General features: G+C 39.6%; 1 protein-coding gene across 1 annotated transcript in view; it reads right to left on the minus strand.

Annotated features, from left to right (window-relative positions):
* Positions 1 to 8,217: 8,217 nt before the first annotated feature.
* The window catches only part of GALNT2 (polypeptide N-acetylgalactosaminyltransferase 2), a 255,773-nt gene continuing 239,784 nt past the window's right edge, over positions 8,218 to 24,206 (minus strand). The window contains exons 15-16 of the mRNA XM_021000444.2: positions 19,176 to 19,295; positions 8,218 to 11,481 (exon numbers count right to left, since the gene is read on the minus strand). Coding sequence (XP_020856103.1) covers positions 11,326 to 11,481; positions 19,176 to 19,295 — 276 coding nt within the window. The 3' untranslated portion in view covers positions 8,218 to 11,325. The remainder of the gene's footprint in view (positions 11,482 to 19,175; positions 19,296 to 24,206) is intronic.

Consider the following 24,206-nt stretch of genomic DNA (forward strand, 5'->3'; position numbering starts at 1 on the left):
TTCATTCAATGATTCATAGTCCAAAGCCAAATAGGTAGTAAGAGCAGAGCAAGGATTAGAACCTTAGTCTTCCTACTCCAAATCCAGTGGTCTGTCCTCTCTATTACACTGCCTCTTCATGACTTATCTCCTTTGATTTTCAAAATATCCCTGTAAAGTAAGCAAGACAAACATTGCATAAGAGTTTATAGAAGAGCTTGGAATTTCTCCAGTGGGGAATCTTCAAGATAGCTAGTGACTGAGATTGCTTCTTGGTTTGTTTTTTGTTTGTGTTTTTTTTTGGGGGGGGGCTGAGGGGAGAGAGTGAAGAATGGTAAGCAGTTCCTTGTGGGAGTCAACAGAGTTTTCAGGGGTACTACCCCATAAGAATTTGAGTTTCAGGAGCTATGGAAATTAAATAAACCATTTCAGTATAGATCTTAAGGGAATTGTGTAATATTTGTATTTCTTTCTTAGGCAATCAACAACTCTTTAAGTATAAGGACTTTTCTGGTTGTCTGCTATGTTCCTACAAGGCTTTGGCACAAGAAAGACTGTCTGTTCCAGGAGGGCAAAGCTCTGAGGCAGGAATTTTTGAAAGAATCACAGAAGTTGGAGGAAAAGAAAGGAGAAATAAATAGAGGCCCAGCTTAAGGATTTCTCCTCTTTCCTCTCCCACATGCTGTATTCTGACAAGGTTGTAGACATTGAGGATTCTCCTCTCTACTGATGCTAGAGTTTGAGCATAGATTCTAAAGTATTATTGGCAGTCCTGAGAGATTTCAATATCCCTGCAGATGCTGAACTTGAGGCATGATGACATTGTGTTCTCCCAAGTCCTAGGCAGCTTTGCCCCTTGCAACCTAGGAGCAGCTTCTGCAGGCATTAAAATTGTAATGTTCCTTTAACATAGGCACATCTACAGCACCATTTCTCATCCACTGGGTGTGAACATAATAGTAGTCTAGGGCCAGTACTGGGCTGACCATGCAACATTCCATACCTGAATGCTTTGGGAAATCAGAATTGAGAACTCTCTGGACTGATGATGCTGCCACTAAAATGGTGGATATTCTCCAAGGCCTGAGCGCTTGCTTGTAAAGTGACACAATGTAAGAAGGCAAGGCTGACTCTACCTGGTTTAAGTATAAAGATCATAATTTTTTCCTAGAAGGCATTTGATAGCATCCCTTCTTTTCTTGTTTTTGAAGTTCATATAATATTTGACTTAATTATTAGTTGAATGTTTGACAGCATTCCCTTGTAAATCTATCTGGATCAGAGTTGTTTTTCTTTGGTAATATCAGCTATGGCTTGTTCAATTTTTTGTCTCTGATATTGGGTTATTTAAATAATCTAGTTCTTTTGTTAATCTGGAGATTTTATATTTTTGTAAATGTTTATCCATTTCATCTAAGTTAACAGTTTTGCTGGTATATATTGGCCAAAGTCATATCTGATAATTTCCTTTGTTTCCTTTTTAATTGTAAAGTCTCTTTTTAAATTTTTGATACAAGCAATTTGGTTTAACTCCTTTAAAAAGATTAGCTAAGTTAGACTAGCTAATTATCTATTTTAATAGTTTTTATTGTTCTTGTTCAAAGATCCAAATCATCATTTTATCAATTCAATGGTTTATTTTTTTTTCTTTCAGTTTTGTTAATCTCTTCTTTTGAGGTTCAGAATTTCTACTTTGGTTTTTAAAGACATAAGCTCAGAGATACAAAATTTCTCCTCCAAATTGCTTTAGTGACATCCCATAAATTTTGGTATATCGTCTTGCCATTTTCTTTGATGAAATTTTCTATTGTTCCTTTGATTTGATCTTTGACACACAAATTCTTTGAGTTTGAATAATCTCATCTCCAATTAATTTTTAATCCTTTCTTCAGTGGCCCTTTATGTAATATGATTTAATTGCCTTGTGTTCAGCAAAGGATGTCTTTAGTACTTTTGCTTTCCTGATTATGTTTGTGAGGTTTTTATGCCTATTGTAATACATGGTTAATTTCTGTAGAGGTGAGATGATAAGCTGAGAAATATGTAATCTCTAGAGATCTGTCATCTATAATTATTCTAATGTTCTGTTCAGGTCCTTGATTTCTTTCTTGTTTAACCTTTTGTTAGATTTTTCTAGGGATGAAAGAGATAAATTGAGGTTCTCCACAATTAGAGTTTTACTAACTACTTCTCCCTATACTTCAATTAACTTTTCCTTTAAGTATTTAGATGCTAAGCTATTTGGTGCACATAAATACACCAAAATATTAATAATGATATTGTTTATATTGAATAGTAAGAAGGCCATTTTGATTGGAATACAGTGTATATAGAGGGGCATAATGTGTAACAAGGCTGGAAAGGTGGGGACAAGTCTGTGAAGGTCAGTTCAAATACCAATCATAGGAACTTATATTTTATTCCAGAGTTTATAGGAAGCTAATGGGGCTTATTGATTAGGGGAATGTTGTCTACCCTGTGACATCCTTTTCAATCACCCAGACCACAAGTGACCTTCCTCTTCTGAATTCTTTTAGCACTTAAGAGTGTTTCACTCATAAAGCACATATTACGTACTACCTTACAATGTAGGTATGTGTATATCTGTTTCTTATCCTCTACTAGATTTTAAACTATTTGAGGGCAGATTGGGGGACAGTGTGATACAGCTGAAATCAGAAGGACCTGAGTTCAAATCCCTGCTTATCTATTACTACCTATGTGACTTTGGCAATCTATCAGTCAACAAGTGATTATTGTGTGTCAATCACTGAGCTAGGAGCCAGGCAAATTACTTAGCCTCTCTGGGCCTCAGTTTTCTCAACATTAAAATGATAGGATTAGACTCTCCAAAATGATACTATGACAATGTCTTAGGCAACTTTATACCAAGCACAGAGCTTTGGCCATAGTGCACAATAAATATTTATTGAATGGTCAGACAGTTCCAGAATTTAGTAAGGGGGAAGGGAACAAGTATTTATTAAATTATGTGCTGGGCACTGTGCTAAGCGCTTTAAGAATTTTATCTCATTTTATCCTTGCAACAATCCTGTGAGGTAGATGCTGTTATTATCCCCATTTTAGAATTGAGGAAACTGAGGCAGATAAAGGTCAAATGACTTGTCCAAGCTCACACAGCTAATAAATGTCTGAGGCTAGATTTGAACTCAAGTCCTCCTGATTTCAGGCCTAGTGCTCTATCCACTTAGAGTAGAGTAGCCACCTAGCTGCCTTTAATAGTTAGGTGACTATGGACAAATCATTTAACTGAGCCTCCGTTTCCTAATCTGTTAGTGGTAATGATATTTACACTCCCTATATTACACAAAGTTGTAGGGAACATGTCTTGTAAAACAAAAAAATATATAAATGTGAAATAATAATAATGATAATAATCATAATGCCAAATCCCTGACTTGTAGCCTCAAGATCATAGAATCATAGCTTTAGAGCTGCAAAGTACCTGAGAGATCAAAACGAGACAATGTGTTATATTGGATAGGTGCCTGGATGTGGACTCAGGAAGACCTGGGTTCAAATCTCACCTTAGACACTTACAACTGTGGGATCCTTGGCAAGTCTGTAACCTCTCTATGCCTCAATTTCCTCATTTGTCTCCTATTTTTGAATGTGTGTGTGTGTGTGTGTGTGTGTGTGTGGCAATCAGGGTTAAGTGACTTGCCCAGAGTCACACAGCTAGTAAATGTCAAGTTTCTGAGTCCGGATTTGAACTCAGGTTCTCCTGACCCCAGGTCAAATGCTCTATCCACTGTGCCACCTAGCTGCCCCCAATTTCCTCATTTGTAAAATGAGGGTGTTGGACTCAGCCTCTAAGGTGCCTTCTAACCCTAAGGTCCATGAACCTAAGGTGAGACCTAGAGTGTTTGAGTGTCTTCACCAAGGTTACATAGGTAGTAAGCAGTAAAATCAGGATTTGAATCCAGAGCCACTTCAAATCCAGGGTTCTGTGTATAACACCATGATGCTTAAAGTTATATGGTTGCTGAGATGATAAAAGGAGATATTGAGATGTACTATAAAGTAATAGGACTGGGTCTTTAAATTTAAATACCAAAACTTGTACCTAAATCAGTGCTATTCCCTTCAAAATAGTCATCTTGGTAGGGGCAGCTAAGTAGTGCAGTGGATAGAGTAAAGGCCCTGAATTCAGGAGGACCTGAGTTCAAATCCAGCCTCAGACACATGACACTTACTAGCTGTGTGACCCTGGGCAAGTCACTTAACCTCATTGCCTAACCAAAAAAAGCAAACCAAAAAACCAAAATAGTCACCTTGGGAGCCTACACATTCCATGAATGTCCAATGACATTCCCATTGCTAAAAACACTGTAGGGGCAGCTAGGTGGCACAGTGGATAGAGCACCAGCCCTAAATTCAGGAGGACCTGAGCTCAAATCCAGGCCTCAGACATATAACACTTACTAGCTGTATGACCTTGGGCAAGTCACTTAACCCCATTGCCTAGCCAAAAAAAAAAAAAAAGACTGGAGTCATTCCTCTCTGACTTCTCCCCTCCAGGTTATGTTCTTGGCCTTCTCAGCCTCTCTCTACATACTCCTGTGGTTATCTCATTCATTTACCATGGATTCAACTGTTACCTTTATGCAAATGACTCTTAAATCTGTTTTTAGCCTCCAGGGAGCTAATTTCCTGTATTTCCTTCTGCATTCTGGATAGATCTACCTAGACCTCTAACTCAACACATCCAACATGGAGCTCAGCTACCCACCTTCATCCCAGTCACTCAGGCTCGTGACCTGGGAGTTATCTTAGTCCTTCTCCACTCCTCATGCTTAATCAGTTATCTAGTCCTGGTAATTCTATCTCCAAATTACCTTTTGTCTGCCACCTACTCTCCTACTGCAACATCCTTGCTGAGATCTGCATTTTTCCTCCCCTAATTATTATAACCTCTCCAACACTTCTTAAACTGTGGGTCAGGACCCCATATGGGATCCTGAAAAATTTGGCAACATAAAAAAGTTTCTGAATGTGCAAAGACCAAACATTAATTAAAAATCAAACAAGTAACGAATCCGTGGTGTTTCTGGCGGCTCTTGCCTGTGTTGCATTGTGCGCCTTCACTGCAGCCCTGGTTCTGAACACACACCATGTGCACTTTGCATTGCACATGCTGTCACTCACGACCATGCAGCACCGACTAATGCTGCTGAAACACAAAAAGGTGTCATGAGTGGAAAAAGTTTAAGAAGCCCTGCATAGTCTCTCCTCTCTCAAATACAGCCTTCATTCTGTGGCATATCATTTCCCTTATATCTAACCATTTCAGTCCTTTCCTAAAACATCTTAAGTGGCCTCATGCTCCCTACTAAGGTATTAAGCTCATGATTCTGGCAGTCAAGGTCTGCTACAATATAGCTTCAGCCTATCTTCCCAGCCTTCTGGGAAATTACTTATTCCATTATGTTCCACCATGGTTTCAGCCAAACTGGAGCACTTTGTATCCCATTTTTGTCCTGTTCTCCTCTGCCTCCATACAGTTAATGTAACAATCCCCTCTCATGCCTGGAATAGATTTCTACCCTTCCCCAACAATGTGTGGCCCTATCTTCAAGGGCCAACTTAGATAGCTCCTTCTCCATAAAACTTTCTCTAACCATTGACCCCCTTGGTCTTCTGAACTGAAAATGATTTTCTCCTGTTCAAACAGCTTCTTATCACTTCTAGAACCTGTCTGTTTGTACTTATTTCATTCTCCCTTATATCAGTTACTTCCTTCTCACTAGACTGTAAGCCTCTTGAAAGTAAATGTCACCTGTTTCTACCCTTAAATGACTTGATTTCCTGCCTGCAAGGAACTGAAAAAATTCAGAAGAAAACACTGTGGGCTTTTAAAGCAATTTTCTTTTTCTTCTCAGTAATGTTTATTGACATCTTTTGTTTCCACACCACCTTTATTTCTGAATCTATCCCTCCCCATTTCCTGATTTGGGCAGCTAGGTAGCACAGTGGATAGAGTTCTGGGCCCGGAGTGAGGAAGACTCATCTTCCTGAGTTCAAATCTGGCCTCAGACACTTACTAGCTGTGTGACCCTGGACAAGTCATGTAACCCTTTTTGCCTCACTTTCCTCCTCTGTAAAAACAGCTAGAAAAAGAAATGGCAAACCACTCTAGTACCTTTTGGAAGAAAACCCCAAATGGGGACACAAAGAGTTGGACACTACTGAAAGTGACTAAACAACTTCCCTGCCATATCTTGTAATTAAAAAAAATAAGAGGAAAAAAAAAAAGAAGCATTCTGGCCAAATTAACACAACAACTGAATCTGAGAGTAAACACAATGTTCCATCTGCACCCATAGACCTTCTACCTCCCCAGTGAAGAGAGAAGGGAGGCATTTTCTTTCTAGGGACATGCTATTTTTTTCTGGACTTGTGATTTAACAGATATAGGGAATTACTGGTAAGCAAAGACTGAATATAGGTCAACAGGTAACTATTCTGCAGTTTAAGATTCATACAGACTTGTCTGGGGATACTGAACAGTTAAGTGCTTTGCTTAGGGACACAATGCCATGTGTCAGTCAGGACTGGACCCCAAATCTTTGGGTCTCCAAGGCTGGCTCTCCACCTTACTACACCAGGTTGCCTCTTTGAAGGCAATATTCAAAGAGAAGTCTGAAAAATGTTTCTAGCAATGGTAGCAACATTGAAAGAACCAGGTGACTACTTTGAGGGGACTACATATTTGGATACATAATTTCTGGTTAAAAAGGGTTTTTCAGATGGCCAAAGAGTGTGATTTTTGTGACTGGGGGGGACGCTAATTTTTCTGTGTCTTGATCTCAGTTTACAAAATGCGAATATGGTCTGTACTTCTCAGATGTGCAAGTTCTTTGAGGAAGAGTCCCTCTCTATATTCTGAACACAACTCACGGAGTATTATTAGTAAAGTATCAAGAAATGTATAAGAAGGTAGATATGAAAAGAGAGATATCCCTGAGTGTTAAGTCAATAGGCAGGAAGAGCTATGAACAGATTTTTTTTTTTTCCTGGAAGTGACTTGAAAGAAAAAATTGAAAAGAAAAATGCCTAGTCATACTGAAGAATCAAAGGATTGAATTAGGGGAAAGAACTTCCGTCACAGATGAACATGGCACTTGGCTCCACTCACTTCTTTAATAAAACAGGGATTACACTCCCTTCTCTCAGAGGTACTGTGAAGAGCACTGCATAATTAGGTGACGTCTTTTTTGTTTCTCAGGGGAAAGACAGGGTAGCCAACTTTTGCATGTCTGAGATAATGAAGAAAAGGAAGAGTGCGCATAATTGCACTAGCAAAGGACCCAACGATATTCATCCAGGTGATTCAATTCTACGCCTCTCTCTCCCCACAACTTTTATCAAGATTATTAAATTAAAAAAATAAACTGCTTCTTCTCTCTTGTCCCTTTTCAAGCTTGGGTAGTGCTACTGAGTTGGCTGAGGAGTAGCCAAAGGCGGGCATAATCTATTCTAAAAGGGAGGCCTAAAGAGAAGCTAGTGCTTGCTTAAGGCATAGACTTTGGTTGACGTGACCATAGTCTCTCTGCATGAAGCAGGAGGTGGCATAGCTAGGCCCTTCAGTTTCTCAAACGCTTTAAAATGAACAAAATAATAATTGCTTAGCTGTATCCGATGAGGAACCTAGGTGGTACAGTAGATAGAATATCGGGCCTGGAGTCAAGAAGACCCAAATTCAAATGCCGCCTCAGACATTTACTAGCTTTGTGACCCTGGGCAAGTCACTTAACCTCTGCTTCAGTTTCCTCAATGCTAAAATAAGGATAATAATACTGCACCTAAACTCCCAGGGTGGTTGTGGAGACCAAATGAGGGAATATTTTATAAAGCACTTAGTACAGCAACTAGCAGCACATAGTAGATGCTTTCTAAATGCTGGTGGCTATTATGTTGAACCACGAAAGGGCAGAACAATGTGTGAAGTATGTAATGAAAAAATACGGGGGGCAGCTGGGTGGCACAGTGGATAGAGCACTGGCCCTGGAGTCAGGAATACCCGAGTTCAAATCCGGCCTCAGACATATAACACTTACTAGCTGTGTGACCCTGGGCAAGTCACTTAACCCCATTGCCTAGACAAAAAAAAAATGGATCCATGGCAAGAGGGTATGGGAAATCACCGCAGCCTTCAAACACCAGTCACGTCTAGGTTACACGAGAATCAAGAACAACTTCACCACAGCAGAGACCTTTATCTATAAAGGATCTTCTTTATTTAAGTTAAACAATTTTCAAGGATGGTTTCCATCTATAAAATGAACAAAGTACAAGCTCTGTACAGCAGTTCTTTTTTTTTTTTAAAAATCAACTGGAAAAAAAATTAACAAACTATATTTTGAAATTTGCAAAACATACTCACATATACCATCATTTAGCTCTTATGAAGACAGTAAGAAAGACCACCACAGAGAAGACGACCAATTTTGTCATACTTTGCTTTAGGGTTCGCAGAGGGGCATTTTTCATTTTAATTTTTAAAAATCGGGGCAGGATAATCCCTATGCTTAAAAAATAATTAAATCACAGCAAGTAACTTTGGCACACCGTGTCATGTAAACATAGCTTATAACATAGGACACCTGTTATTTTTTTCTTCTTCTTTCTCTTCTCTGTTCTGCTCATGATATTGTAGAAGGTTGCCAGCTCTGAAAGAAATCAAGCAAGACTTACCTCCTCTTTGGGCAGCAGCCACAACACAGAGTTTGGTAGATACATCCTTACAGTACAGTGGGTTTGACAATTAAGAACTCTGGGTAGGGTGGGGCTCAGAGATTCAGTAAGAAACCTAGTTTTCCCCACTCCAAAAAGAAAAATCAGACAAATTGAGACACTTCCCTACACTTATGGGGGGGGGCCCTTTACAGTAGCAATAGCTCATCAGTGACTGGGATTTCAGTTAACAGAATCCAGAAGTAAGTGCGTCCGGGCAGGAGCTTCCTGCCCATAAGTATTTGTTCAATATGATTGCACACGTACATCATCTTGAAGCTTATCCTTAGCCTCCTCCAAAGGATCTATTTGAAGTTCTTTTTTTCTCCAAAGATGGGAACGTGTTACAGCATCCTGCGTCCTGCTGCAGAGTGAATTCAGAACCTACATACAGCCCTTTTCCTTTCAAATACATCTGGCTGGGTTGACAGAGTGGAAAGGAAACAGTTGCAGGCCAAAAACAACCTAGAAAATTTCTCTGTTGTATTATCACACTAATAAATGCTCATAAATTTGGTGTTTTACAGGGGTGGGGAGAGAATGGAGAGGAGGAATGGGATGAAAGTGTTCATTCCTTGCTACAGGTAGATTGGACAGGGATGGGATAAAAGGCCAAACAGTTGATTTATCACTGCCCTCCCATATCCCAAATCCACCTGTTCCTGTCACTCAATTACCCTACCTCTCAAAAGGGACACAAATGTGGACCTGATGAACACAGAGCAGTCTGCAGCAATTCCTCCAGCAGGGCACCCCAAGCTTTCTGAATCTGGGACCTTGGGAGGACCAAAAACCCATTTACTACAAAGGGTTAGCTAACAGTCATCGTTTTCCATATCATCAAAAGACAAAACTCCTAGAGAAGGATCTATCACACAAACCTGAAGGATATTTTTTCCCTTAAGGTAACTACCCAGTCATTTTCCCCTACACACACACACACACACACACACACACACACACTACACACACACCCCTTACTACGGGTTATAATCACTCTGTGGTTTAAACAGAAATTGTCTTCCTAAAACCAAAAGGCTCTCATCTTGTGCACAAATTCATTACAGTAAATTTTCTGGCATTATTTTTCCATTCATCTTCTTTCTTTACCCAAAGTTCACTGATGCAGTCATTTAGAAAGAGGGAAGAAAAGTTGTGATGTATTCCAATATAAGGACTTCAATAATGTTGCTGGGGAGAAGGCAGGTTGAAATTCAGAGCCCACTTTAACCACGATGGTGCCACTCACATATTAGGGCACCAATTAGACCTAATCCGTAAACTGGATTTATTTTCGGCCACAACAACTAATCACAAACATTCAGCTGGCAGCTCAATTAATTCTGAAGGCCCAAGTCTCATGGACTCAAGTAATTAGACCAATGCTGGTATTGTGACGGCTACATAACGTAACATAATTTATCTGCACCTGTCAAAGGACTATGGCAAGTTGTGCCATTACTCACATGGGGAGCTGTGGGGTTGTTTTTATTTTTTAAAGAAAAGAAATTTAATTTAAAAGACCAAAAGCAATATTCTTCAATACAAGTAACTGATACAGGTTTACAGATACTGACAGCACACAGAGTGAACTCCAAGTCACAGCAGCAAACCCAAAGTCAATGCCAGACATGGATGCTGCTGGGATGAGGAGGGCTGGGTCTTGGCCCTGAATGATGCTTCCCTTTCCTCTTCTGTTGCCTTCTGTGTCCTGGGTTGGTTGAGAAGCACCCACTCATGGGAAGACCCCAGAAAACAGGTGAGGCTCTCTCCCTCTGTCAGAACAGAGCTGCATTTCATGACTGGGTTCAAGCCCCTCTTCTTCTTTTCACATGTATGAACAGACTTCTGGAGAATTGACAAGGATAAGGATGATGATGATGATGATGATGATGATGATGATGATGATGACCCATATAAACCACTGGGAACTGACCATATTTTTAATATATATTTATATTTAGAATCCCATCATAGAAAAGTTCATATTCAAATATAGCAAGTACATTATATGGGAGTAGGGGATTCAGGACTGGAAGAGGGCTAGGAAGGGAGGTGAAGGGGAAGAAAAAAAACCCCCATAAACTTTCAAAATGACAGTTCAGTTTTCAGAAGCTGTAAATATGCTTTTTATGGGGGAAAAAATGGAGCTTTAAAAATGATCTTCTCAGTGAGAAAGTTAACTACACCCCTTTCTCCCTCCCTAATTCCCCAGACTGTATGTGTTTAGATCCATTTTTCCTATAGTATGTCAGTTGTTGCTAGGGATGTTAATCGACCGTTTGTGCGAGTGCTAGGCAGGAGCGAGGAAAGAAATGGCAAAGGGCTCACGGAGAAGAGGGAGCATGGCAGCCACTGTGTTTGGTGAGATAAGGAAAGCGGCATTTCCCCTTGTCCCCTGGTCCACACAGTTCCCCTGGGCCTTGCTGTTGCGGTTCTCTTATTTTCAGACCATGATGGAATACTGAGGTATATAGTTCTGTGGAAAGTTTAAGAAATATAATCGGTAATGAGATCAGCAAAACTCTGCCCGATGTGTTGGAAACGTGACGGCGTTCACTGGGTTTCGTGTGGTTTTCCTCGGCCCTCCTACTGCTGCAGGTTAAGTGTGAACTTCCACTGTTGTGATAAGGATGGGCTGCAGACCTCCACGCTCAGGCCTCCATTTTTGGCATTGCGGCTGTCCAGGCACAAGTTGCTTCCGACGTGCCTCAATTTCGAATTGCTCTCAATTTGCTCCCATTTCTGCAAAAGGGGGAAAGGAAAATTGATAAGCACATAAGTATGTAAGAAAAGAGATACTTTGATAAAGCTCTTCTTGTTGCATTATAAAATGCCTCTGAGGGACTAAAACAACTAAACCTTCTGACCCAGAGATTCGACTGCTCGACGCTAACTCTCACAGAGGTTAAAGTCAGAAAGAATGGTCCCATGTATGCCCACTCCTAAGTGAGTCAGCTAATGTTTATCAAGCATTTTGTGGAGTACTGGGCACTGTGCTAAGCACTGATTTTAAAAAAAAAAGGCAAAACATCCTTTCCCCTAAGAGGCACTTTTTGTGGTAGAAAAAACTGGAAAACAAGCAGGATTTGGGGAATGGAAAAGGATACTACTGCACCCTAAGAAATTATGTATATGAAGAATGCTAAAGCATAGAGGAACCATATGAACTGAAGAAGAGTAAAGTAGGCAGAACTAAGGAAAAAACCACACATAATAACTACAACACTGTAAACAAAAAGGATGATAAAAATGAAGCTGGCAATTATAATGACAATATAACTAATTACATACTATATAAAATTATATAATTATCTTAGTTATATTATGTACCATTGTCCATTATAACTTAATAATAATAATAACAATGGTAATAATGATAATAACAACAATAATAATGACCAAGCTTGGCTCCCAAGAAGAAATGAGAGGATGCATCTCCTTCCCTTCTTGGTTCGGGTGGGTAGAATACTGCATGTCCTGTCAGAAATGGTAGATCTAACTGAACTGTCCTTCCCCCCACTTAAATCTTTGCTACAAAGGAACTTACAGGGGAGAGAGATATATTTGGAGGCCCAAGAACAAAAAAAGAAAAATTCATCATCACTTTAAAAGGAAGAAAAAAAAAGTCAGGAGCCTGAATGCTTCACAAAGAAAACTACTGATCTCAATCAGCCTTACTCAGAGCTTATAATCTCCTCCCAGAATCTGAGGACAAACTGATAGGATGGTTAACCTCTGCTACCTCTCCCATCTGCCCTTTCCCTCACTCTTAATATCTCTTCTCCCTACAGGGACCCATTATCCTAATGCTGCCTCTCACCCCTTCTCTCATTGGTCACTTGAGTCAGAAAGGAAAGCAACTGATTAAGAGCTTAATACTTCAGTGTGAATAAATTGATGGGTAAGCTCAGTAAGGGATATTTGCATTTTAAATCAGAAAGCCTGGGGAAGAGAATGACTGACACAAAGGAATGAATGGCAAATGGTAAAAGTTCCAACATCAATGAGGGAGCTAGGTGGGGATGGAAGGCGTTTCTGGCTGCCCCTCAAATCATACTCCCTAAGGCCCTGTGTATTTTGCCTTATAAGTAAAAGAGATTGGCTTAGAGGGAACTTATGTCTTTTCATGTACCCAGTAGTCTATGTCACTCTAGTTGGGCACTGACTCATGGTAGACACTGGACAAGTATTTGCTCATGGACTGAATAGGAGGGGGTAGTGAAGGTAATTCTGCTAAGCAGCCTTCCTTCTCAGGAACAATACAGCATGTTACTTCTCAATTGAAGTCTATAAAACATATTCATTACCTGGACACCTCCTTATTCTAAAAACTAGCCTCCAGGGGGACTTAATACCCTACAGCTGTTTAGGTGGTTATAGAAAATAAATATCACCAATTATTTTCTCCAATTAGTGTCTGTCTTATTCAAAGAAAAAAAATTTAAACACACAGCAAAAAGCCTTTCATCATTAAGGTTGTAGTCTGTGATTCTAATTAATTTTTTACACCATATGTGCTAACGTTCCTATACATACAATTTTTTTCCTCCCCCCCAAATCCTTTTAGTATTGTGGAATTAACATTTCTCACTCTTGTCTCCTTTTCTCCTTTCACTCTGCAAATGCATACACAACACGTGCAATCAGTGACGTGCTCTGAAACCAAATATTCCAACTGGCATGAAAGCACAGCATTCAAGATAAAATTTGCTAAGGAGTTTCAGTCTCAAAGGGCAAGTGGACTAGGCAGGAAGAAGATGCAGAACAGGGGCAAGGAAACAAAAGAGGAAAAAATAAAAACCTTATTGCAGACCTGGTCTTTTAAATGAGACAGATGACCAATGGATTTTCTACTAGGACCTTGTGATTTTAAATCTGTTTGTATATTTTCACTAGAATTTCTTACAAACGCCACTAACATATTGCTGTTGAAAACTTATCACCCTGATTCATATTATGTTAACAACATAATGCAAATGGAGAGTGTGAGGAAGAGAATAATGTAACACAAATGTGACTTTTTGGGGGTGGTTTATTCTATTTTGTAGTCAATCACTTTTACCATGCTGTTTTTCTGTTATTTTTTCCTTTTTATCCTCCCTCTCTCCAATTGTCATGTAAAGTTTTTATCTGGCTGCCGCTGATATCCATGTCATTTCAGACTGGCTAGAATTCATTTTGCCAAAGAGAGTTGGAATCTGGTCCCACTCTCCTTAGGGAATTAGCCTGTCATATACTAATGCATCAACTAAATGAAGGACCCTTTAGGGAAAAAAAAAAGCCCCACCACAGATCTATCTTTTGAAAGTGGTTTGACAGCTCAGACTGATATGTTATAATACAAACCTCTGCCGGGCTGACCTATTTATAGGACAGTCAAAGCTGCTGGCTTTGACTGTTGCAAAGGTCTATATGCTTTCTCTCCAACCAACACACTGGTTTTCCGTGTTAACCACCAAACCAATCCTTTCTGATACAGACCTTAGACCACAGAGAGCTGACTTTTCTATAAACCTCTTTATGAGAAAGAAAGTGATGAATGCTGTTTCTTCTTCCAAGTATGGGCGAGTTAGGGTAGGATCCACATATTAGCCACTTGAATAAAACATGCTTTTTCAAAAATTTGGTCCAACAAGACCAAATTTCCATGTGTTTAAAATAAGATATGGGAACATGGCTAATATGGAAATATGTTTTATATGACTTCATATGTCTAATAGGTATCATACTGCTTGATTTCTCAATGGCTGGGGGAGGGGTGGGGAGAGGGAGAAAATGTAGAACTCAAAATGAAAAATTAATGCTAAAAAATAAACTGTGGAAAAAAAATGTGTGTGTGTGTGTGTGTGAATGAGACTAAAGAAGTTTATGACCGCTCTGGAAGAGTACAGAAACAAAAATTCTCTTCATTATTTCCAAGGAAGAAAGAGATTTTAAAGTTTTGGCTAGGAGCCAGGTTATTGTTGGTTTCACTCAGTTCCAAATTGTGAGGCAGCTAGGTAGTGTAGTGTATAGGGCAACAAGCCTGGAATCAGCAAGATCTGAGTTCAAATACCTCCTTAGACACTAATTAGCTGTGTGATCATGGGCAAGTCACTTAAGGTCTATTTGCCTCAGTTCCTCCTTTGTAAAATGGGGACACACTGGAGAAGGAAACGGCAAACCACTCCAGTATCTTTGCCAAGAAAACCCCACGGACAAGTCCATGGTGTCACAAAGAGTCAGAAATGACTGAACAAATGAACAAAGCAAAGATGGATGGTTGTCTGGGTTACTATAGTCCAGGATGTCCCAAATAGTTTAACAGCCAAAAAGACCAATCAATTATCAAAGCAATAAACGTTTAAAAGCAATTGGAATATGCCAGGTACTGGAGATACAAAGATAAAAATGAAATAATTCCTGTTCTCAAGAAGGTTACAGTCTATCAAAGACACAACCTGTGTGGATATACAAAACAGATACAAGGTAATTTTTTTGGGGGGAAGCCATCGGCAACTAGAGAGGGAGTTGGAAAAGGTCTCATGCAGAAGGCAGTGCTTGAGTAGAGCCCTGAAAGGATTCTGAGAGGCAGAGGTGAGAAGGGTGGGCATTCTCGTCATGGGGAATAGATCACCTGTCGAAGGGCCACTTGGACCGCACTTTGGAACGTGTGAAGGGCAGGTTGGAGCCAGGTTGTGAATGGCTTACAAATGCCAAGCAGAGAAGCTTGCATTTGATATTAACGACAATAGGGAACTACTGGAGTTTATTTTTGAACAAGGGAATGATGTGGTCAGACACATCTAGAGGTAATATGACTTTGGCAGCTATGTGGAGAGTAGACTGCAGAAGGCTTGAGGCATGGAGGCCAAATAATTCTGACCAGTGCAATGATCAATCATGATGCCAGAGGTCCGATGATGAAACATATTAGCCACCTCCTAACAGAGATGCAATGGACTAAATACGCAGAATGAGACGCACATTTTTGGATGTGGCCAATATGGGAATTCATTTTGTTTGACTATCTGTTTTTGTTACAAGGGGTTTCATCATAAAAATCAATATTGTATTGGGAGGGATAGGAGGACTTTATTTTTCTTTTAAAAACATTTTAAGTATGTATGTTGGGGGTAGAGTGGGAGGGAGAAAAAATAGATGCTTATTAATTGGAAAATAAACTTAAAAATATTCCAGGCTAGTGGTAATAAGGACTTTGAACTGGAGTGGTAGCTGTGTGAGTGGGGAGAAGGGGAAGAATGCAAGAGATGCTGCAAATGTAGACTTGATAAAACTTGACAAGGGACTGGCTATGTAGGGGTGGGGGAATGACTCTTGGGGAAGTTGAGGATGCCTCTAGGGTTGAGAACCTGGGTTATGAAGGATGGTGATGAGCAAAAGTGACTGTGTAAAAGCCAGAAGAATTTTTCTGAAAGTTGTCAGGGTTGGGGAGAAACAGGAGAGAGCATATAGCCAGACATATACTAGAAGTATTTGCAGAATTTGAAGAGCTGGCACCACCGAAAGTCAAGCCAATACTAAGACACCTGTACTCATTATAAGGACATGATATCTGAAATGCTTTTGGGGATTTTGAGAGGATATGGAACCTAGGAACCTATTTCTACCGTGGATGGAATGCCCAGAGAACAGAGAGATCCATTTTTATCCTCCTTGTAAACATCTCCAAAAAAAGGATTCCAAACCCACTTTAGGCAGACTTTCCCTATGGGTCACAGCTCTTTGAAAGTAACAACTACTATGTAATATCTCAGAATTGCTCTGTGACACTGGAAAAATCACTATGTTTCATCATAAAAATCAATATTTATTGACCTCTGCAGTGAACACAGCAATGTATCATAAGCTAGTTGCCACCCAGGCAGTCCTTATAGGGATTGGAGCCTAAATCATGAGGGGTGGGAAATGGTTAAAAAAGCTTAACTAGGTAGTAAGATGGAAGGCTCTTTTGAACAAGTCTACTGGAGAGCCAGAAGTTGTGTTACTGAATGGTAGGATATAATACTCATCTTGCACCTTCTACATTCCCATCTACCTTATAGTAATGACTAATGAAAGAATGAGTCACTGCCTCATTTTGTCAGTGAGATAAGTTGGGCACATCAGAAGGTGCTTTTGGTGCCTGGAATTGTTCCAAAACAGTAAATGGTAACTCTGTGGTCTGTGAACTTGTTTAAAAATTTTTAATATCTGTATTTCAATCAGTGGAAAGAGTGCTGGGCCTGGAGACAGGAAGACTCATCTTCCTGAGTTCAAATTCAGCCTTGGACATTTACAAGCTATGTGACCCTGAGCAAGTCACTTAACCCTGTTGGCCCCAGTTTCTTCATCTGTCAAATGAGCCGGAGAAAGAAATGGCAAACCACTGCAGTATCTTTGCCAAGAAAAGCCCAAATGGGGTCAGGAAGAGATGAAAATAACTAAAAAATAACTGGGCAGCAGCAGTAATGTAACTGATTTTCTTTGCATTTTACTCGTTAAAAACATTGTTCTGAGAAAGGGTCCCAGGCTTCACTCTAGCACCAGAGGGATCTGCGACACCAAACGAGTTAAGAACTCCTGCTCTTAGCTGTATTTAGGGTGTTAGGCCGAGAAAAAAGGGGTATCAGATGTAAAATGGGTTATGTTGTTAGTTCTGATTACATACAAAATTCTGGACCAGATTGCAAAATTTAGTAGATGTAGCACTTGGATTTGGAATCAGAGGGCCCAGTCTGAATTTAAATCCTGGCTACATCACTCACTACCTGTGTGACCATCATCAAAGTCATTCCTCTCTTTTCTTTTTTTCTCATCTGTAAAAGGAGTGGACTGCACTAGTATGATGGTTAAAGTTTGTTCCAGTCCTAAAAACTCTTCTGAGAAATACGCAAGAAACATACGTTGTCACATCCTACTGATCTGGATCTTAATGATCCAGATGTGCTATAGCTTTTAAATAGTAAAAAATAAAATTTAATTTAAAAAAAAAGGCACAGGAAAATAAAATGAATTCTACAGTAAAAACACTAAAAAACTGGTAGAGAAAGTGCTTCCCAGGGAGCTTCCTACCCTAACGAAATCATACATTCTGTAAAAATTGTAAATGATTTCTCTCTCTGTAGAAACAGCTGGAATGTCATTTACAAGAAGGGGAAACATAGTCTAAAATCTACAGTATTACGCCAAGGCCCAAGAAATAAAATATTCCTTCAACTTCTGAGTTGAAAAATTAATTCATGTACTTTGAAATAAATGAAATATAATCCCCAATAATGTACCATAGATGGAAAGATTCTATAAGATTAATTCTAGTTTTTCATGAGCTTAGCCCATTTTACTATTAGCACCCATGCTGACTGTAGTTTGGGGTTATGTGTCTTGCTTGAAAGTAATAAAAATTTCATCTTTTTAAAAATTTCATTTTTTTTTAAAGGCCATCCATCCAAAATTCAGACTTTTCATTAACTCAGCCTCACCAAGTCAGTCCAAATAAATGAGGTTTTGCTATATAAGGTTACTCTTATATGGTTTAGCCAACTGGTGAAACATGATAGTTGTCTCTGCTTCCTTGTTCTAAAATTTTAGCAAGGGTTTACAGAATAGTTGAATATTATCTGTTTGTTCGCCTATCCTGCACCTATACTATGGGTAGGTTTTCCTAGGCAGCATAAGTCTACGAGTCAAGCATTAATTCTGTACTGTGGTCATTAGTATGAAATCAGTCATTCAACAATATTGAGTGCCTACTGGAGAACAGGAGAATTGGGGGGGGGTGCATGACAACTATCAAGTACTGAAAGGGCTGATGTGGGTGAAAGTAACTAGACTTGTCCACCCCAAAGGCAGAACTAGAAGCAATGGGTGGATGTGGTAGAGATAAATTAAGGCCTGCTAACAGGAAAAACTTCCTAGGAACTGGAACTATCCTCAAGCAAAAGGGACAATCTTGGGGAGGCAGCTGATATCCCCACAGCAGTGGTTCTCGAGCAGAGGCTGAATGACCGACCACCTGTTAGGTTGTAAAAGGATTCTCTCCTACGTATGGGTGGCCCCAGCGAACTCACTAAAACTGGATGGTTGGGTCAGACGGCTCCTGAGGTGTATTCCAAATTCTGTGATTATAAGACTATGTTTAAGGATCATGTGAAAAGTGGGAGAGGGAGACACAATGAGGCATCAGACGTGGCCCCTCCCCTTAAGGAGTTTAGTTGACATGGTGATAGAAGGGATAAGCATCAAAACAAAACACAAAACAACTAACATAAAGAAGTAAACTTTGGGCAGGTACAGCTACTCCCTTGAAACATGGCAGAGTTTTGCAGGCAAAAAAGAAGAGGGATGGAAGTGGCAGGGGACATTCTGCCCACCCACCAAATGTCTCAGAATCAAGAAACCAACCAGCTTGGTTTTGAATTCATAAAGATGCATGCTCCTCTTTTGGTTGTACCCACCTGTCTGCTGTCATTTTCTCTGCAGCCCTGTAGTTTTATGAGGGAGCCTGGTGCTCGGTCCACCACAGTAAGGCACAAATCCATATGTTTTACTGACTTGTCCTTTGTTAAGGCCCATTCCTGAAATACAAATACAAAAAAATCAAATTAAGTGCCTGGCCACAGTACTTGCGTATATACAAAGACATATGGGGATTCCAAGGCCAATCTTGGCATGTGATAATACTAGGAATATGAACTTGGGACCCTGACATCTCATTTCCCACCTGGTTGAATTCATTTTGAACTTCTTTGACAACTGTCAGGCCTGGAGTCAGGAAGATCTGAGCTGAAATCCGACCTCAGACACTTACTAGCTGTGTGACCCTGGGCAAGTCACTTAACCCTGTTTGCCTCAGTTTCCTTATCTGTACAGTGAACTGGAGAAAGAAATGGCAAACCACTCCAGTATCATTACCAAGAAATCCTCAAATGGGGTCATGAAGGGCTGACTGAACAACAAAGAAGCTCTCAGTAAACTCATCATTGGGAAATGTCACAATCTTGCCAGATCTAATTAGCCTTGTGTTACTCACCCCTCATCCGAACCCTCTGCCCTTCTCACAGGAGGGTAGAGCCATAAACTCCTCTACTTAAGGAGAGGGAAGAGAAGTGACATCTCCTCACACACCTCCTTGTATCCCACCCAGATGCATTAATTCTGGATTTCTTTGCCTTCTCCACCATTCTGCTGTGCTGGGTACTCCTCCTTTTCAGCTTTCTTTTACATGTTGTCTTCCCTTATTAGAATGCAAGCTCTTTGAGGGTATGGACGGTGTCTCTTTTTAAAAAATTTGTATCCTCAGTGCTTAGCTCACAGTGCCTGGCACACAGTAAGTGCTTCATAAATGTTTCTTGACTACTGACCAGAGGTACTAAAGTTAAAAACACTAGATTTGCAGTTAGAATTTGCATTCAAAAGCCAAGTCTGCAGCTTATTAACTATGGCCTTGGACAATTATTTCTTCTCTCTGGGCCTCAGTTTCCCTTCTCAAAAAAGAAGGGGCTTGGGGCAGCTAGGTAGCACAGTGGATAGAGTACTGGCCCTGGAGTCAGGAGGACCTGAGTTCAAATCTGGCCTCAGACACATAATACTCACTAGCTGTGTGACCCTGGCAAGTCACTTAACCCCAATTGCCTAGCCAAAAACAAAAACCAAAACCAAATAAACAAGAAACAAAAAAAGAAGGGAGTAGATGATCTTTAAAATATGAAGATCCTAATGAAATGTTGGTCTTAGTTTTCCTTCCTACCAGCAAAATGGGCGAGATGTTTACTTCAACCTCATTTTTTTTGGGGGGGTGGTATTCTTGTGATTCAACTGGAAGCTGGGTGGCATAGTGGACAGAGTGCTGGACATGGAGTCAGGAGACCTCCATTCAAATCCAACCTCAGACACCAGCTGTGGGAGCCTGGGTAAATTACTTAACCTTTCTAAGTCTCAATTTCCTCATTTGTACAATGGAGATAATACCAGCAACTACCTTCCAGGGTCCCCCCAACCCCCACCAAGGATTAACTAAGATAATACATGTAAAGCTCTTTGCAAATCTTAGAGTACTCCAGAAATGATTTTATCATCACAAGCTCCCTCCACCATGGCAGACTGGTAATCCATCTGCAACTTACAGTCTTAGCGAGCTGTCTGAATCACTGAGGGGTTTGGTGATTTGTTCACATAGCCAGTATGAATCAAGGGACAGGAATATACCTAGGGATTCCTAAATCCAAGATTGGTCCTTTAGCAATATGTCATGTTGCTTCCCATGTCAACCTCAATCATACCAATTCATTGACGCTCAGCATCTAACAGTATTAACGCTCAGTGCTAAAGTCAAGCCAGGTCACTATGGAAGTTTCTATGACTAAGAATGAACACCCAAACAATAGCCTTTTAGTATCAGACAACATGATGACACACTTGTGGACACTGTCTTTTGGGCAGCATTTTCTCCCCAGTGGAGTTAATTTATAAATACAGGAACTCAACCACAGAGTTACTTAGGTTATTGATAAGAAATAAGGGAGACAAGGAGGAAGTTGAAGGGTTTTTTTGAAGAAGAGAAGAGAAAAGAGGTTCAGTAGAGAGAATCTATGTGTTGGAAAGAATTTTATATTTTGAAAGCATACATTAGAAGGGGTCATAGGAAATCTGCCATTTCCTGAGATTCAATAAAAAGCTTAGTACCATATGTGATGTTTCTGTAACTTCTTGCTATCTCTTGCTTAATTATTTTAAAAGCATACTTCACATGAATCCCAGCAAAACTAATTTAGCTATGCAAACAACAGAGCAAGTTAGCACTTTGGTCTTCCCATTGCATTTCAATTCTCTGAATTTGTAACAAAATTCATAAATATTTAAGGAATCATTTTTGTTTTATTTTTTTGAATTGCCACTCTAAAAACTTGGCCCTGAATTTTCTCATTTCCTGCGTGTCTGTTGAGCCTCAGCTAGAAGCCTGATAACAAAACTGGCTCTTCCATAGCACCATCCTCTTTCCTGTTTAGGAAATATTCTTCCAAACTCCCTCTCCCCACCTGTGACATATCATGCCCAAATGCTTCATTCTGATTCTTTTCAGAAGAGAATGGCTCTTCTCTAGTAGGGCAACTAATTCCACTGAAGACAGTAACCTTTTAATTTTATTTATTTGGGGAGGGGGCAAGCTTTTTTTTTTTGTATTCCCATCATTTAGCACAGTGCCTGGCACATAGTAATAAACATTTGTTGATTGAATCACTGACAAGGGGGCACCTGAATATTATCAAGAATTTATCTTTGGTTTTGCTTTCTGCCTTTCTACAATTCCATTTTGGTTTGGCTTTGTCCTCCCAATAAATAGGGCAGTCTTTTTCACAGGCTCTCTCAAGTCCCCTCTTTTACATAAAGCCATTGCTGATTCTTGCATGGGTTAGCACCTGACCCCTACACTTATTTGGTATATATATTTTTATTTATGTTGTAGGAGGGTAAATACTAAATACTAATCCTTAGGCACTGATTCCTAGGCACAAATCTGCCCCTCAGATCTCAAGTGGAGAAAAAGAATGCTAATGGAGAGACTACATCCAGGGACTAAAAAGACAGATCTTGACCAGACTGTAATTACTTTGAGGGAGTCTGTCTGTTTTCAGGGCAGGAATGTATTATCTGATTAGATTGTCCCTTTATGGGAGTAGGCAGAAATCAGCTGGGGGCATGGCCAGGGAACTCTGGGTTGCCTCTCTGGGCATCAATGTGACAAAATCCTCCCCTTCCCACCATGAAAGGCATCCTGAGAGTGGCTGGGCAGGGCACTGGCAAGTGACCGAGAGGCATTCTGAGAGGAGTAATCAGAGACCAACTATTAACTGAGGCAGCACCATCAAGCAAGTTGCCACTACCACCAAAGACATAATACTAACCCTTCAAGAAAGAATGGGAAACCAATTATAGAAGAACTTTACCAATAAACCTGCTGATACGGCATCTGCTCCCAGGACCCACTCTGTCTTATGTTATCACCATTGGGGTAAAAGGGGCAATCAATTTCCTGAGCTGAAGCTACATAGGGAGTCATTAAAATCAAGGGACATCAGTATCTATACAACAAAGATTCATTCAAAGAGGTGTAGTGGGTGATTCTTTAACAGGAGCATTTATAGGTCGGCTTTAAGACATAAAAAGGAATGCACGGAAATGAATCACTTCCTATGTCTTAAAATGAGGTTTCTCCCCCCTTTCCTTGGTTTAAGTGAGTAGGCAAAATATTTCCAAATATGATAAACTAGAAAAACTAGGTAGGGAGTGGGATGGAACATTAATTTAGTTGAAAAGTCTGAATTGTGAAATTTTTTAAAAAGGATATACACTTTTGACTCTACATGTATAATCAATATGTTGCTTGCCTTCTCAAGGGGTAGGAGGGAGAGAAAATGAATGTTAAAATCTTTAAAAATGTAACTGGGAAATATTTAATGAAATAAATAAAAAATATTTTTAAAAAAGGATATACATTTTTAGTACTTTCAAAGACACACAATAATGTAATTAGGTCAACCAAATGTAATCTGGATAATATCCTCATGGTACCTATTTTATAGGTGAGAATGATTTGCAATCATTATGCCAACCATTTATACATAATGGCTGTTTATAAGGCATCACAGAACTGTGGAGTCGGAAGGAATCTTCTATTTATTTACTCTAACTCCTATCTAGGGCATGGCATCTTCTCTACAACATCCCCAATATGTGCCAATCTAGTCTCAAGTGGTCATTTAAATCTCTCTGCCTAAAGATGTCCAACACTGGAATAACTGAGTTATCTTTCCAGATACTCTAAACCCTTTTCAGACAGAGTTAATTGTTAGCAAGTTTTTCCTTACATGAAACTGAAATCTTTCTGAAATGATTAAAAATATTTCTTTAAGTTTAAAAAAAATTTACATTGTTAATTGGTTTAGAAAAAACCCTTTAAAAATAGAGCAAAAGTAAACTTAGCCTTTAATTATCATACACTCTGAACTGGCAGGGGTCTGAATTAATGAATTTTTACTACATATGGTTCCAAGCTCTGAAAAAAGTAGCTTTCTTGCTATATTACTTTTTTATTCCTAAGTCTAAATAAAATTCAGATCTAGTAACTTTCTTTCTCTTCTTTCTGCAGGGTTTTTTTTTTGATACAATACTTTTGATTTGAAGGTACAAAGAGAAAGGAATGAGGAATATTCTCTAATTTGGGATATTAACAAAGAGGGCTAGAAAAAGAGGAAATAAATAATTCTATTGTCTCTTTGTCCCCTTCATTCATAGAACTGCACATCTGCTAAAGAAACATACGTGTAATCTCTGAAAAGAGACCTTCCCGGCCACAACGAGGTCTCTCCAATCCTTGGAAACAAAAGCTGTTGGGCAGCACTAGTTCAACAAGTCCCAGTTTCATGAACACAAATTTAATTATCGACCCTGGGTAAGCCCTTTAGACTTAATATATCTTAGTTCTAATA

The sequence above is a fragment of the Phascolarctos cinereus genome, unplaced genomic scaffold, assembly GCF_003287225.1.
Source record: "Phascolarctos cinereus isolate Bilbo 61053 unplaced genomic scaffold, phaCin_HiC Scaffold_5;HRSCAF=322, whole genome shotgun sequence".
Taxonomy (NCBI): domain Eukaryota; kingdom Metazoa; phylum Chordata; class Mammalia; order Diprotodontia; family Phascolarctidae; genus Phascolarctos; species Phascolarctos cinereus.